Source organism: Rattus norvegicus, chromosome 4, assembly GCF_021556685.1.
Source record: "Rattus norvegicus strain SHRSP/BbbUtx chromosome 4, alternate assembly SHRSP_T2T, whole genome shotgun sequence".
NCBI classification, from domain to species: Eukaryota; Metazoa; Chordata; class Mammalia; order Rodentia; family Muridae; genus Rattus; species Rattus norvegicus.
This window is the reverse complement of record NC_141537.1, coordinates 116,405,977-116,420,022: the sequence shown is the minus strand read 5'-3', so window position 1 is coordinate 116,420,022 and position 14,046 is coordinate 116,405,977. Positions and strand designations below refer to the sequence as shown.

Genomic DNA, 14,046 nt, shown 5'->3' with positions numbered 1-14,046 from the left:
CATGTAAATGCTCAACAAAAGGTGACTTCACCAGAAGAGTTCAATAATCAAGTAGAATAGGATGGCCTGTTGTGTGGACAGTCTGCTCTTTCCCCCAACCATTCCTGTCATTGCCCAATGGCACAAGGGTAAAGTGTCTCTGGTGACACAGATAGGGGTTATGTATGGGCTCAACAACACAGACTTCCACTCTCCAAGGCTGGCTTGGCTACAGCTGCTGCTGAGTGCCAGGTCTGGCAACAGCAGAGATCAACACTGAGCCCCAGACATGGCACTAATGTGGCCATCTAGCAACGTGGTGGCACACTGACTACATTAAACCACTTCCTCTGTGGAAAGGACAACACTGTTTTTACTAGAGTACTTATTCTGGTTATGGATTTGCATTTCTTATACATAATCTTTCTGCCCTAACCACCATATATGGTCTTAAATGATGCCTGACTTACTATCCTTACAGTCTACATAGTTTTACTTTGACCACGGAGCTCACTTCATGGTCTGAGAAATGTGAGAGTGGGCCCATGATCATGGGATCCACTGGCCTTACCATGTTCTCCACTATCTTAAAACAACTGGCTTAATAGAAATATGGAATGGCCTTTTGAAGACACAGTCACAGTGTCAATTAGGTAGCAGCAGCCCAAAGGGCTGGGGCAAAGTACTCTCCAGTAGCTGTTAGATGCTTTGAATCAGCATCCAATATATATTATAACTTCTCCTATAGCCAGGATCCATGATCCAGGAGTCATGGAAAAGGCGATGCTACTCATTACCACTCCACTAGTGACCCACTAGGGTAAATTTGCTTTCTGTTTCCATGACCTTCAAAGAACTGAGAAAGTGCCATAGATGTCAAAGAAGCAAGCTTTATTGAAAGGGACAGCACAGGATACATTGCATAGGAGCAGCAGGCTACCTGAGCTCGAACACCAAAGAGCACTGAGTTACTGATTGTGTTCTTCTTTTTTTTTTTTTAAAAAGATTTATTTATTTCATGTATGTGAGTACACTGCTGCTCTTGTCAGACACACCAGGAGAGGGCATCAGATCCCATTACAGATGGTTGTGAGCCCCCATGTGGTTGCTGGGAATTGAACTCAGGACCTCTGGAAGAGCAGTCAGTGCTCTTAACCGCTGAGCCATCTCTCCAGCCCCCTTGTATTCTTCTTTTATGGGATCCAGGCCGAGGAGTTAGTTGCTATGGGTAAGGTATGTGTGAATTTCTGCTGTGATCAAGAGGCTTAAGTTATGAAAGCTTTTCTTCATTGTACTTGCCACTTTCCACGATACATCTGATTTTACTTATATGAATTCATAATCTTGCATAGACTATATGTCTTGCATATGTCTATATGATAGTTTTTTTTTCTCTAAAAGGTAAAAAGACACAGTTCGCATTACTGTGCCTGCTCCCCAAAGTGGTTTAGGCTGCCTTGCCTTCTTTCCTTTAGTTACTGGATGTTTGAATAGAAACCGACTGTGGCAGTTTGAATGAGAATGCCGCCCTAAGCTCACATGTTTAAAGACTTGTTTCACACTTGAGAATAATTCGGGAGTATGGCCTTATTGAAGGAGATGTGTCACTGGGGCAGTTTGGAGGTTTCTTTCTTTTGTTCTTTATTGAAAGTAGATTTTTCTTATACAATATATTTTGATTATGGTTTCCTTCCCCCAACTGCTCCCAGATCTGCCTCAACTCCTCACTTCCCCAAATCTACACCTCATTCTCTCTTATTAAAGAACAATCACAAGTAGCACCACTCCCAATGACCATGCATTAAACTATTAGAGTCTATGGGGGCCATTTTTATTCAAACAACCATAGGTCTATGGCCTATCTAGCCTCAAGCTCTTGGCTACCTGAGCAGTGTTGACAATGGGTTCCATCTCATGGAATGGACTTTACTTCCAAACAGATAGTGGTTAGTGACTGCCACAACTTTTATGCCACTATTTTACCCATGTATCTTTTTGCCAGGTCAGGTCACCATTGCAGATTCAAGGACTGGTAGCTGGATTGCTGTTTATTTCTTCTGTACTCTGTAGCATGCAGAGTACATTCTAGCATCATGAATGCTTTTAGTAGGAGTGAAGGTTCCAGACAGACGCCAGCTCAACGTCTCCACGTGCAGCAAGTTGTGTGGGTGTTGTCTTCAGCAATAGGGCCTTGCTGTCAGTTTGTGGAAAGTTAATAGCTTTGGCAGTAGCCTGATATCTTAGGATTTCCATTGTTGTGAAGAAACACCACGATCATGGCCACTCTTAGAAAATAAAACATTTAATTGGGGCTGGCTTACAGTTTCAGAGTTTTAGTCCATTAATATTATGGCAGGAAACATGGCAGAGTGCAGGCAGGTATGGTGCTGGAGAAGGAGCTGAGAGGTCTGAAGGCAGCAGAAGGAGACTGTGTCATTGGGTGTAGCTTGAGCATAGAACACCTCAAAGCCTGCCCCTATAGTGACATACTTCCTCCAACAAGGCCACACCCACTCCAACAAGGCCACACCCACTCCAACAAGGCCACACCTCCTAATAGTGCCGTTCCTTATGGACCAAGCATTCAAACACATGAGTCTATGGGGGCCACACCTATTCAAACCACACTTGGGTTGTTCGGGAGTTTCCATTGGGCCCTTTGGCTGATATCTTGAATAGATGTAACCCAATCCTAGCACTAGGATTTGAGGTTTCAAAAGCTCACATCATTCCTGCTGGTTATCTTTCTCCTCAGAGTTATTGTCTCAACATGTAAGTCCTTAGCTATTGCTCCAGTACCAAGCCTGCCTGCCTGCTGCCACACTCTCCACTATGCTGGTCATGGAGTAATCCTTGGAAACGGAAGGAAGCCCCAAATAAACCTTTTCCCCCTATAAGTTTGCTTGGTCATAGTGTCTTCCCACAGCAATAGAAAAATAACTAAGACACAAACCACAAAATGGAAGTCGTCACCAAGTTGTTAGCAAGGAGTAACTAATTCGGTGCTTTGAAGTGGGGTTTACATGCAGGTTAGAGTCCTAGGTTGCTAGATGCCTTGTTAGCAGCGCTGTGTCACATAGCCCACATGTAGTAGAGTCCAGGATAAGTTATTCCCTATGCTTGCTTGCACCACAATGACTTCTTACCAGCCTGAATCAGGAGAAAGACTTATTTGAGCAAGGTTTCCTAACCCTATAGGAACTTACTGAATTGTATCAACATGATCAACAATACTGAGTTCTGAACATAAAGCAAGAACAAGTCTTAGGTTGTGAATTTGCTGCTGTTTACAGCTCCCATCCTTCTCTCCCTTTTTTTTGTTCTATAAAACATAATGTACAATAATTATACTCCTATCTGGTCCCCAAGAGAAAGGTTGTTCCATATTTTCATTTCTTCCTTTGATCTACATGATTGTTGGCTGCTTCATGAGCTCTTTTTACCTCCAAACTTCGTGACAGTTTGCTGTCCACAGCGATGGCAGCTAGCACTATGTTAGCAGCAGTGATGTTTCTTTGCTTCATCAAAGATCTGTGTGATGTTGACAGTGGTGGAAAGTCTGCTGTTTCCTTAGAGGTGAAGCTTCTTACTGCTCTTCTGCAAGTGAACAGAACGATGGTTATACAAGCTGACTTCCTGACGATGTCTGCTGCTGGCTTCATCTCAGCTTATATGGAGGCTTTCCAGGGAGGCCAAGGCTGTTGTGGTTGGGTTCAGAGGACCCTGAACTTCATAGTCTGTCTCAGTCTAGACAGCAGGCCCACAGTGGATGAAACAACCTGCAGTCTCAGCTGGGTGTTATACTGTATTTCTATAGTCAGAATATTTGGGAGGTTGAGGCAGGAGGACTGCCACTAGTTCCAGGCCACCTCTCTTTCAAAAACCAAACTGGAAAAAAAAACATAATAGAGAACAAAGTTAAAATTAATCTTTGTGAATGCTACTCCTAACAGGGGCCTGGAGAGATGATCGAGCAGTTAAGAGCACTTGTCTCAGGAGACCCAGGTTCAATCTCCAGAATCCATGTTAGGTAGTTCTAAGTGGACTTAGTCCTCTGATCTCTTAGGTAACACACACACACACACACACACACACACACACACACACACCTACATACCCACAGTCACACATCATAAACACACACTCACATACATACACACAGAGACACACACACACCCCTACATACAGTCACACATCATAAACACACATTCAGATACATACACACACACACACACACACACACACACACACACACCCCTACATACCCACAGTCACACATCATAAACACACACTCAGATACATACATACATACACACATACACACGCACACACTACACCACACCACACACCTACAGTCACACATCATAAACACACACATACGTACATACTCACTCACACATTCATACACAGACACACATACACAAAAACCCTTATAAGAATTTATATATTCTCTGGAAATTAAACTTAGCATTAAAAAATAGTTCAAAATAAAAGAGAACAGAAAATTGGGTGTTAGTGGGGTGGGAGTGGAGCTAGAAGGAGTTAACAGGAGAAGTTTGGGGTGGATATGCTTAAAATATGCTGGGTGGAATTCCCAACGAATTAATGAAGATATTTAAAATACTTCTAATTATAAGTAGTAAAAGACTAATACATGATTCTTAAATGTTTGCTTACTTGGTAAACAATCTTAACTATTAGGTTTGTTGTTTTGAGGCCAGGTCTCACAATACAGCACTGGCTGCTCTAGAATTCAGTGTGTAGATCAGGCTAGCCTCAGGGCTGTGGCCCTCTTTCAGCACCATCACTCAGCTCCACGAATCATTTTATGACTGCCATGTTATTGTGCCTCTCGCTTATCAACAGAGAGGGCTTGAACCTCACAACACTCCCCTCTGATCTCTTATAGATTAGCCACAGTTCCTTTTCTTCATATTATCTCCTGAGAATAAAAAAATCCAATATTCTAGATCACTGAACTGAAAAGTAATCTGCTGGGAATGAGTTAGGATAGCCTTCGGTCCTTCATGATTGCCACTCAGAGTGGCTCATAAACCATCCCAAGGGTAGCCGGATCCCACAAAGGAGAGCTCAGGACAAGCTGAAGGCTGCCTTCAGAGCAGGGCTGCTGTGTAATGCTGTCAAGTAGAGGAGGAGACTGAACAAATAGAAAAACTGTGACCAAAGGCATCAGTACACTCTCTGATTTTTAGGTTTTTAAAGTTATGACATTTATTTGCTTTCTGTGAAACAAAGTATATGAGCAAATGTCAAGTTGATTGCTTAAAGCTGAATGCGAAGGCTTGGGCTATAACTCCATCACTTGGGAAGCTGAGGCAGGAGGACTGTCACCAGTTCTAGCCTAGCCTGGGCTACAGTCTCATAACATAAGGAAAAATATTGATTTTCCAAGATAGTGAATGCAGGAATGACTAGAGACCCTTAGCAGGCATTTTCAAACAATGACTTCTGCCCTTAGATGACATCCTTCTGAGGCGATATCAATTTCAGATGAGCTATTGCTAATGATCCATTGACTCTGTAAATACTGAAAACCTAGGTGTCAGGTACTTTATCATAGTCTCGAGACTCAATGAACAAAATCAGACAGAAACACCTTCCTTCAGGAGTTTTCAATCTGGGGAAGGTGGGGCTAGAAGAGTCAAATACTGATTTAAAAAAAAAAAAAAGAGGAAAAGAAAGAAAAATGGCACAGGGAGAGGCTTGGTGCTGCTACTGGGACCAGCACTCTGAAGGACCGTATGCAGTGGTATGACTGATTTAACTTCATCTGTAGAACTATCAGAGAACCTGGGATCTGAAGTGGAGAAAAGCTTTGGGGCAGAACAAAAGAACTAGAGACACAGTTTACCTGGTCCAGACATAGAGAGGACCTGGAGATGTTACAAAATGGCAGAGGATGGAAAGAGACCAGCTGCAGAGATCCTTGTCTGTTACATTGGATTTGTAGCATTTCAAAGTTGGGGTGAAAAGACTGGAAATCCATGTAGTCAGTTTCTATGAACAATCAACCAATGAGAATAAAGTTTCTTGGTATGTTTTGTTTCTCTTTTTATTAAATACAAAGTAGAAGGAACTCAAGGCAAAGGTCCTAAGGAAAACTCTGGTACAATGTAATTCATCTCTCTTCCCCTGAAGCTTTTAATTCTGGCGAAGACTCATTTTGTTTTAGTGGGGCCTCTGTGTATAGATCCAGTCAAAGTTTATTGCTTAAATTTGAAAGTGAATGATTTCAGGTTATTATCCAATGCAATGAGCCCATATTCCACAGGTATACTATTGAACAGTCTGTGGCTCAGTCATAGCTATAAATAAAATTACTTACCTGCCTCAATAGTACAGGTATTATGACTAAACATTAATATTTATATAAAGCAATCAACTAGCTACACAGTGTTTTTATTATGCCTTATATTAAAACTTTGATGTGCGTTGGGTGCATTTGTTAGTATAAAGGCCCAGGGTCCACCATCTCGCTGATTTGGTTAGGCTAGCTTAGCTGGCCAAGGAGTTTCAGCCATCCTACTACTCTTACTGCAGAGATTACAGGAGTTATGTCGCACTTGCCTTTTACTGTGTTCTGGCGATTTGAACTCAGGTCCTTGATGTGCAGCACTTGACTGAGTCATCTCTTTTGCCTATTGCAAATATTTGCCACTCCTCCATGCCAGATCTCCGGTGTGGTATGAGAACTCATAGGGAAGGAGGAGGTGAAGAGAGGCTTCTTGGAGAACCTTTCCAGAGGCCTGTGAGATCAAAGCGATTTTCTATTTTAAAGATAGGGTCTTACTATGTAGTTCTAGCTGGCTTGGGAACTCCCTCTGTAGATTAGGCTGGTTTCTGCTACTCCAGTGCTTATATTAAAGGTGTGCACCACCACACCCGGTCAAAGTTATCTTAATACCCAGAAGTCATTCTCATTCTCTCAGGAAGGTGTAGTGGAATTTTCCATAACTAAGCAAAACCGGATAGTAATAATGTTCAGAAGCAGCTAGATGATCCAATCTTTTTCTTTCTTTTTTTTTTTTTTTTTTGGTTCTTTTTTTCGGAGCTGGGGACAGAACCCAGGGCCTTGCGCTTCCTAGGTAAGCGCTCTACCACTGAGCTAAATCCCCAGCCCTGATCCAATCTTTTTCTAAGGGAGACAATTTTTTCTTATCAAATTTTTTTAACTTACTTGTCATGACAATGTTTTGCTAACTCCACATACCAAAATTTTAAAACGTAAAAATGTGCAATTAATGTTGATATTTCCTACAGAAACACACTTTTTGATTGTTTTTTTGAGTAAGGCCATCAGTGTTCTGATGCAACCTACGTTTGAACGACCAGACACCACAACTTGCTCTCTATGTCCGCACGCCTTTCTTGGACTGCACTTCCAATTCTGCCCGTCAAAAGTCCCATTCCAGTTAAGACGTGATCCCCGGAGATGGCCTGGCGCTGCGCGGCACCGCATTGTGAGGACACCCATGGGTCCCCCTTAAGTGAACCTTGAAGTTAGACCCTGAGAACCTACACAGGCTCTGGCGAAGCATCCGGACTTCCGGCTCAGCTAGGCCACGCCCGGCCGCTTCCAGGCTCTCCCCCGGAAGGCAACATCAGAAGCCGGAGCCGGAGGGGGGCGTTTCTGGCGCGCCCCGCCTTGTAAGGGAGGGGCCACGCCCCCACAGAGAGGCGTGGTCTCTAACCGGCGCGGGAAAGGGGCCGGAATCTCGTGTGCGCGCTCAGACAGCGATCGCGCGCAGCACGTTTAGGGAGGGGATGGCGGCAGCGGCGACCGCTGGGAGCGGGACGCCCAGAGAGGAGGAGGCTCCCGGAGGGGAGGCAGCAGCTTCGCAGGCCCAAGCCCCGACGAATGCACCCGGTGGGGCTCGCCTTTCGAGGCTGCCTCTGGCGAGAGTAAAGGCCTTGGTGAAGGCAGACCCTGACGTAACGCTGGCGGGACAGGAAGCCATCTTTATCCTGGCGCGTGCCGCGGTGCGGCGGGAAAGCAAGGGCGACTGGGTCGGGGAAGGGGGCGTGGTTTTTAGGGGGCGTGGCTCGGGGTGTGGCAGGCCCTGGTATGCTGACCTGCCTGAGACCTAGGAAGGCCTCTGTAGGCCCCATTTGAGTTTGTTAATCACTCCACTTCAGGGGGCTCAGGCAACTTTAGTTTGCACCCTCCGGGGCTCACACAGAATTTGAAGGGGGCCCTAGTGAATATTTATAAATATTAGAGCAGGGTGACTGAAGATAGGGAAGGGGATAGCAGAAGTGTTTTTGTGAATTTTAGTACAATCTTAACTTCTAGAACTTTCCTGTGTGGTAGAGCCCCCTTTTACCCTTCTTGCCCACATATACACAGGTTTGCTCACTCAGTGGGCTATAATCCACTAATCTGCTCTGCTTGTTTTGCAGGAGCTGTTTGTGGAGACTATTGCAAAAGATGCCTACTGCTGTGCTCAACAAGGAAAGAGGAAAACTCTTCAGAGGAGAGATTTGGGTAGAGTCACTGTGGTACCTCAGGGTGGACAGGGGAGCTATGGGCTGGGCTTTCTTAGAGCTGGTTCACAAGGCATCACTGAAGCAAGGTTTTTATTTATTTGTCTAGCTGGTAACCCTTGCACGTGTGTTAGACTTTAAAGACTGTATCTCTCATTCCCTCTTATGCTGCCAAACTCTTCTTCTAGTATCTTTAGAGAGAAAAGTGGATTTAGGAACGAGACAGGATTGTAGGAGGCCTTACCGAACAGCATTTTCGTGGGCTTTTGTGCCGAGACAGTTGAAAGAATTTATAGTGTAAAAATTAGGACATCAGGGAGATTGTTTATAAATGATGTCATTTGCATAAAACTCCATGTTTGTTATTATGTGGATTGTACTGTTTTGTGTCTGATGTCCAAATGACTAGAGCTAATCAAATATCCCTTTACCTTGTATTTCAGATAATGCCATAGAAGCTGTGGATGAATTCGCTTTTCTAGAAGGTGAGTTCACTGTCAGCACAGACTGCTTTCTCTGTCGATGATGTGAACTTCGAATCTCATAAAACCTTATAAAAACAGATGTGTGGTTCTTTGTACACAATGGAATTGATTCTTCCCATTTTGATAGAAAAGAGGAACATTTTCCATTTGTGGGAATTAGAAATTCTACAGTGAAATTGCAAGCGTAAAAGAAGGAGGGAGTATAAAAAAAATACCAATAGAGTTGGATTTAGATTTTGAATCCTATTTAAATCTCTGTCCCTAAATATCAATATTGCTCCCTTATACTGTTTAGAATAAGACACAATTCATAATTCTTTAAACATTCATTTTTACTTATGTGTATGTGTGCTTATACATGCCAAATATATGAAGGTTCCCTTAGGAGCCAGAAGAGCAGTGTGAGGTGCTAAACCTGGGTGCCGTGAAGAGGTCTTCTGGAAGAACAGCAAGCACTTTTTTGTTTTGCTTTTGCTTTGTTTGAGACAAGGGTTTCTCTGTGTAGCCCTGGCTGTCCTGGAATTCACTCTGTAGACCAGGCTGGCCTTGAATTCCCAGAGATCCAAGATCCACCTGCCTCTGCCTTCCAAGTCCTGGGATTTAAGGCGTATGCTACAACTGCCCTCAGAGCAGCAAGCACTAAATCAGAGTCATCTCTTCACCCTCAGTTCCTGACTTTAAAGACATGTTCTCATGTATCTCAGGCTGGTCTTGAAATTTCACTGTATAACTGAGAATGACCTGGAATTCCTTTTCTGTCTTCCTCACCTCCCCAAATGCTAGTAATAACAATAATAATAAGTAAATAAATACATAAGTAGGCATATACTTTCTCGCCTGGCTCTGAGATCTTTTCTTCTCTCTTTATTCTGCTTCTCTGTGTCAGCCTATGCCAATGGCACTCTTTAGATGTTCTCTTCGAACACGTTTTAAGATATCTCCCCAATGTCTGCTTCAAGTCTAGACTTGAGTATTCTTTTAAGTTGTAGATCTTTGTTTTTCCACCTATTTGTCTTAAAAATAACTTGAATTAGTTGCCCAACTTGCTTTATGGCCCAGTATATGGTCATTCTTGGGGGGGGGGGGGGGGCTCTGTATATGCTGGAAGAGAAAGCACTCTATTCTGTTTTGCTTACTTGTTTTACCAGTTGCTGAGTAAGAATTGCCTGTTAAATTCTCCTACCACAGCTGCAGATTATTTTCACTTAAATTATTGATTCTGTTTATTTTGTAAGACCATATGGTTAGGTATGTAAAAGTTTAATAATACTATGTTGTTTGTGACAGCCCATGGTGTTTAATTTATAGGTTGATTATTGTTATTTCTAGTGATTTTAAAAGGAGGTTATTAGACCTTCCCATTTGGACAGACTGAGGTTTGGTTCTTCCCTCCCTCAGCCTGGCACACAGCCCTTCTCAGCTCTCTCACATTGACACATGCCTTCAGGGCCACAATAGCGTTCGAGGTTGACCTTACTTAGTGACTTTGCTCTCTCTAAGTTGTAGATTTAACTCTTAATATGATTTTCAATTATTGAGAAATTTTATTTTTAAAATATGTTTAGCTTTATTCGTTGCTCTAAACACAGACCAGCCATCGTCAAAAGCGGAAGTTTCCACGAGTTCATGCTTGTGAATGCCAGTCCTTGGGAGACTGAGGCAGCAGGATTTTAAGTTTAAGGCCAGTCTGTGCTACAAAGGGGGCTCCAGCCCACTTTGGCTAGTGACAATATTGCCTTAATCAACAACAGAACACCCCAAAGAAAGTTACTATTTTTTAGTTACAAGTACTATTGGTTTGGTTTTTCTAATGTTTATCACCCTGATGTAAACTTTATTAATCGAATTAAGAAATAACTTTGGCCTCTCCTTTTACTACGAAGTTTCCTTCAGTACAGTGCTTTTCCTTCTGTGTGAACATAACATGAGGCTGCTTTGGAAGCTGAGTGTCTGTAAAGTGATGGTTGTTGCTTTGCAGCTTCTGGGTAAAGAGGAGCAGATGCCCTGCTGAGGCCCCACAGGCCAAAATGCAGGATGCTTCCTGGGAGTCTGACTGCCAGAGGCTGCTCTGGTTTTCCAAGATAGGCCACTTGGTTCTTTGAGCAAAGTCCTGCGATTTTTTTTTTTTCTCTCCTTCATGTATGTTTAAATCTGTGGCTGCTGCGTGGAGGCAAGGTTGTAAGAGGCATGAGAGAGGGAAGCCTGTGTCCTGTGGATCATTAGCTCCTTTCCTTTCACTTCTTTTTCTGTCAATGCAGTTAACTGGAACAGTGGTTCTCAACCTTCCGAATGCTGCGACCCTTTAATAATACAGCTCCTCATGCTGTGGTGACCCAGATTATAAGATTATTTCATTGCTACTTCATAACTGTAACTTTGCTACTGTTATGAATTGTAATGTAAATACTTTTAGAAATGAGGTTTGCTAAAGGGGTGATGACCCACAGGTTGAGAACCACTAGTCTTGTGCTTTCTGCTGGTTCTCCTGGGGTGGGAGATAGCTTCTCTTCTCTTGCACCCCGATCTGCATCAGGCTCAAGGATTCTTTGCTCTGTTTATAAACATACTCAGTGAGATGTTGATTATTTCTTTGTTGTTGTTGGAATTGGCCAGCTGCTAGTGGAGCTTTGTTCTGTGTTGTAGATTATGCCTTTTAAACAGCTTTTTCTCTTTTGAATACAATCTTGGAGAGCATAAAGACTTGTGAGCTCAGGTGCGCAAACTCAGCTGGGACTTTCTGAGAAAAGATTAGAGGGACTGGAGAGATAGTAATTAAGACTATTCTATAGCAGAGGATCCAAGTTCAGTTCACTCACAGCCTCCTGTAACTCCAGCTTCAGGGGGATCTGATGCCCTTTTCTGGTCTATATGGGTATTGCATACACACGCTCTCAAAAGTATACATGTAATTAAAAAAACTTGTTTAAAGTTATAAATGCTTTGCTTAGAGAGCCTTTCCCTTTTTGAATGTTCATTGAGCAGTGTAGCAATTCTTTAGCTCTTTTTCAGCTCTAGTTCTAATTCTGTGCACTGGTGGGATTAATTCCCAAAAAGCTACCTTTTCTAATAACATTTCCCCCTCAGTCTTTTGGATATACTCCTCAGATTAAACTGCTGTTACCAGCAAGGCCCTGTGTGCTTTAAGTTTGTCCAGTTTGTGACATTACCCAAGACTGAGACACATTCTTATACATTGGTTTTTCTGTTTTTAGGCACTTTGGATTGATTATGGAGCTGGATGATTTTGTGAGCCTTTGCTGCATCCGTCGTTTTTCCCCTCTGTGAGCCTCAGCTTTGGAGAGTGTCTGCGCATGTATACGATCTTCCTGTAGATGGAAGAAGCAGAGAGCTCTTGGATAGCATTCTCCATAAAGTCTTCCATTACTTGAGTCTGTCTTCCAATTCAGGCCTGGATGTAGCTGATGCTGTTTGGGGCAGAGATGAAAGGACCGTTCTGCATAGGTGGTTTAATGATCACAGAAGACTGGAATAAAGGTCTTTGGTCGGCTTCGTTCCTGTGTTTTATATTGCCTTTGCTCTTGCCCTGTGACTGGGAACCCGTGTGGTCAGGCACAGACTTTCCTCATCTTTCAAGCAACCATCCCAAGTCAAGTCTTTATTAACTTTGTTCTTTCTAAGCATGTCATTGGTATGTGGGTCAATAATATATGGGATACCTCTTCTCCTTAGGAGTCAAATCAATGAGGTTCCAACAGTTTTATTGAAGTATAATTCATGTGTAATATTCAATTCAAACTGTAAAGTTCAATGGCTTTTTTTTGAATATTCATAGGTATATGTAGTGAGATTTGGAACATTTTCCTCTGAATGGATTCACATGAGTTTTGTGTATGACAAAATTTAGATAATGTTATTTAAATTTAATCTATGCTATGCTATGTATTTGTACCCTTACCTTTAAGTTGTGAAATATATGTAATATAAAGTTTCCCATTTCAACTGCTTTTCAGTGTGTTGCTCAGAGTGTTGCACAACCGTCACCATCATTGACCTCCAGAACTTTGTAACAGTGTTCTTAGCCTGAACTGTCATACACATGGGACAGTAACTTTGTAACAGTGTTCTTAGCCTGAACTGTCATACACATGGGACAGTAACTTTGTAACAGTGTTCTTAGCCTGAACTGTCATACACATGGGACAGTAACTTTGTAACAGTGTTCTTAGCCTGGACCATCATACACATGGGACAGTAACTTTCCCTTTCTCATCTCATGTCATGCTAAATGAAACTTTTGGGTTTTTTTTGTGAGATGGTGTGGGTGGTGTACTTGGAGTACATAGAATGTAGTGGTTCAGGAAAGCTGTAGCAAGGCCTTCCGACAGTATTCTGCAGTACAGATCTTTCTTAGGATACAAAGTCTGCAGGACATTTTCTCCAGAATAATAGATTCAGTCCGGTAATGTGGTAAAAATACACTTTCAGAAAAATACTAGATTTGTAGGAAAGTGTTTTTAAGACTTGCTTATCAAGTCCCCCCAAGACTGACATTTCAGGATTTCCAGGAATGGACATTTATGGCTTATTATTCATTGGGTTTCAGTTTTTATTTGAATTCATTATTTTTTGCATCAATATCCTTTGTTTTGAGATCTAATCCAGAGTATTAAGTTGTGTTTGCTTCTTTGTCTCTCCAGTCTTTCTTGAAGTTGCTTAATTTTGTTTTTACTTTGTGTGTACTTACATATGTGGAGCCTTCTGCCTTCACATCCTTGGACCACAAGTGGCTTTATCTGCTGCTCCATCTTGCCAGCTCCCTGGTTGCTTTGTCTTTTTTTTTTTTTAAGATTTATTTATTTAATGTATACGAGTACACTGTCGCTGTCTTCAGACACACCAGAAGAGGGCATCAGATCCCACTACAGGTGGTTGTGAGCCACCATGTGGTCGCTGGGATTTGAACTCAGGACCTCTGAAGAGCAATCAGTGTTCTTAACCGCTGAGCCGTCTCTCCAGCCCTTGTCTGTCTTTTTTTAAATTGTGAGTCTGTGCCTGTGCCTGTGCCTGTGCCTGTGCCATGGCATGGGAGTAGGTGCCTTTTCTTGTTGAGCCATCT

General features: G+C 42.6%; 1 protein-coding gene and 1 long non-coding RNA gene across 6 annotated transcripts; one reads left to right on the top strand and one right to left on the bottom strand.

Moving 5' to 3' along the window:
* Window positions 1-855: 855 nt before the first annotated feature.
* LOC102547728 (uncharacterized) lies at window positions 856-7,553 on the bottom strand. Of its 5 annotated transcripts, none has more exons than XR_015686704.1 (4): window positions 7,319-7,553; window positions 6,564-6,746; window positions 5,852-5,997; window positions 856-3,867 (listed from the first exon to the last, which is right to left on the bottom strand). It is a non-coding gene; the product is annotated as an uncharacterized LOC102547728 (long non-coding RNA). The 5 variants fall into 5 exon arrangements; XR_015686701.1 differs by having other exon boundaries at window positions 6,568-6,746; XR_015686703.1 differs by having other exon boundaries at window positions 6,568-6,746; window positions 7,520-7,553.
* A 150-nt stretch (window positions 7,554-7,703) lies between these two features.
* Window positions 7,704-13,616, top strand: Pole4 (DNA polymerase epsilon 4, accessory subunit). Its single transcript, NM_001108634.1, is given in 5 exon segments — window positions 7,704-7,980; window positions 8,401-8,485; window positions 8,928-8,969; window positions 12,182-13,026; window positions 13,125-13,616. Coding segments are annotated over 4 exon segments (357 nt in total). The 5' UTR covers window positions 7,704-7,764; the 3' UTR covers window positions 12,196-13,026; window positions 13,125-13,616.
* The last annotated feature ends 430 nt before the right edge of the window (window positions 13,617-14,046 follow it).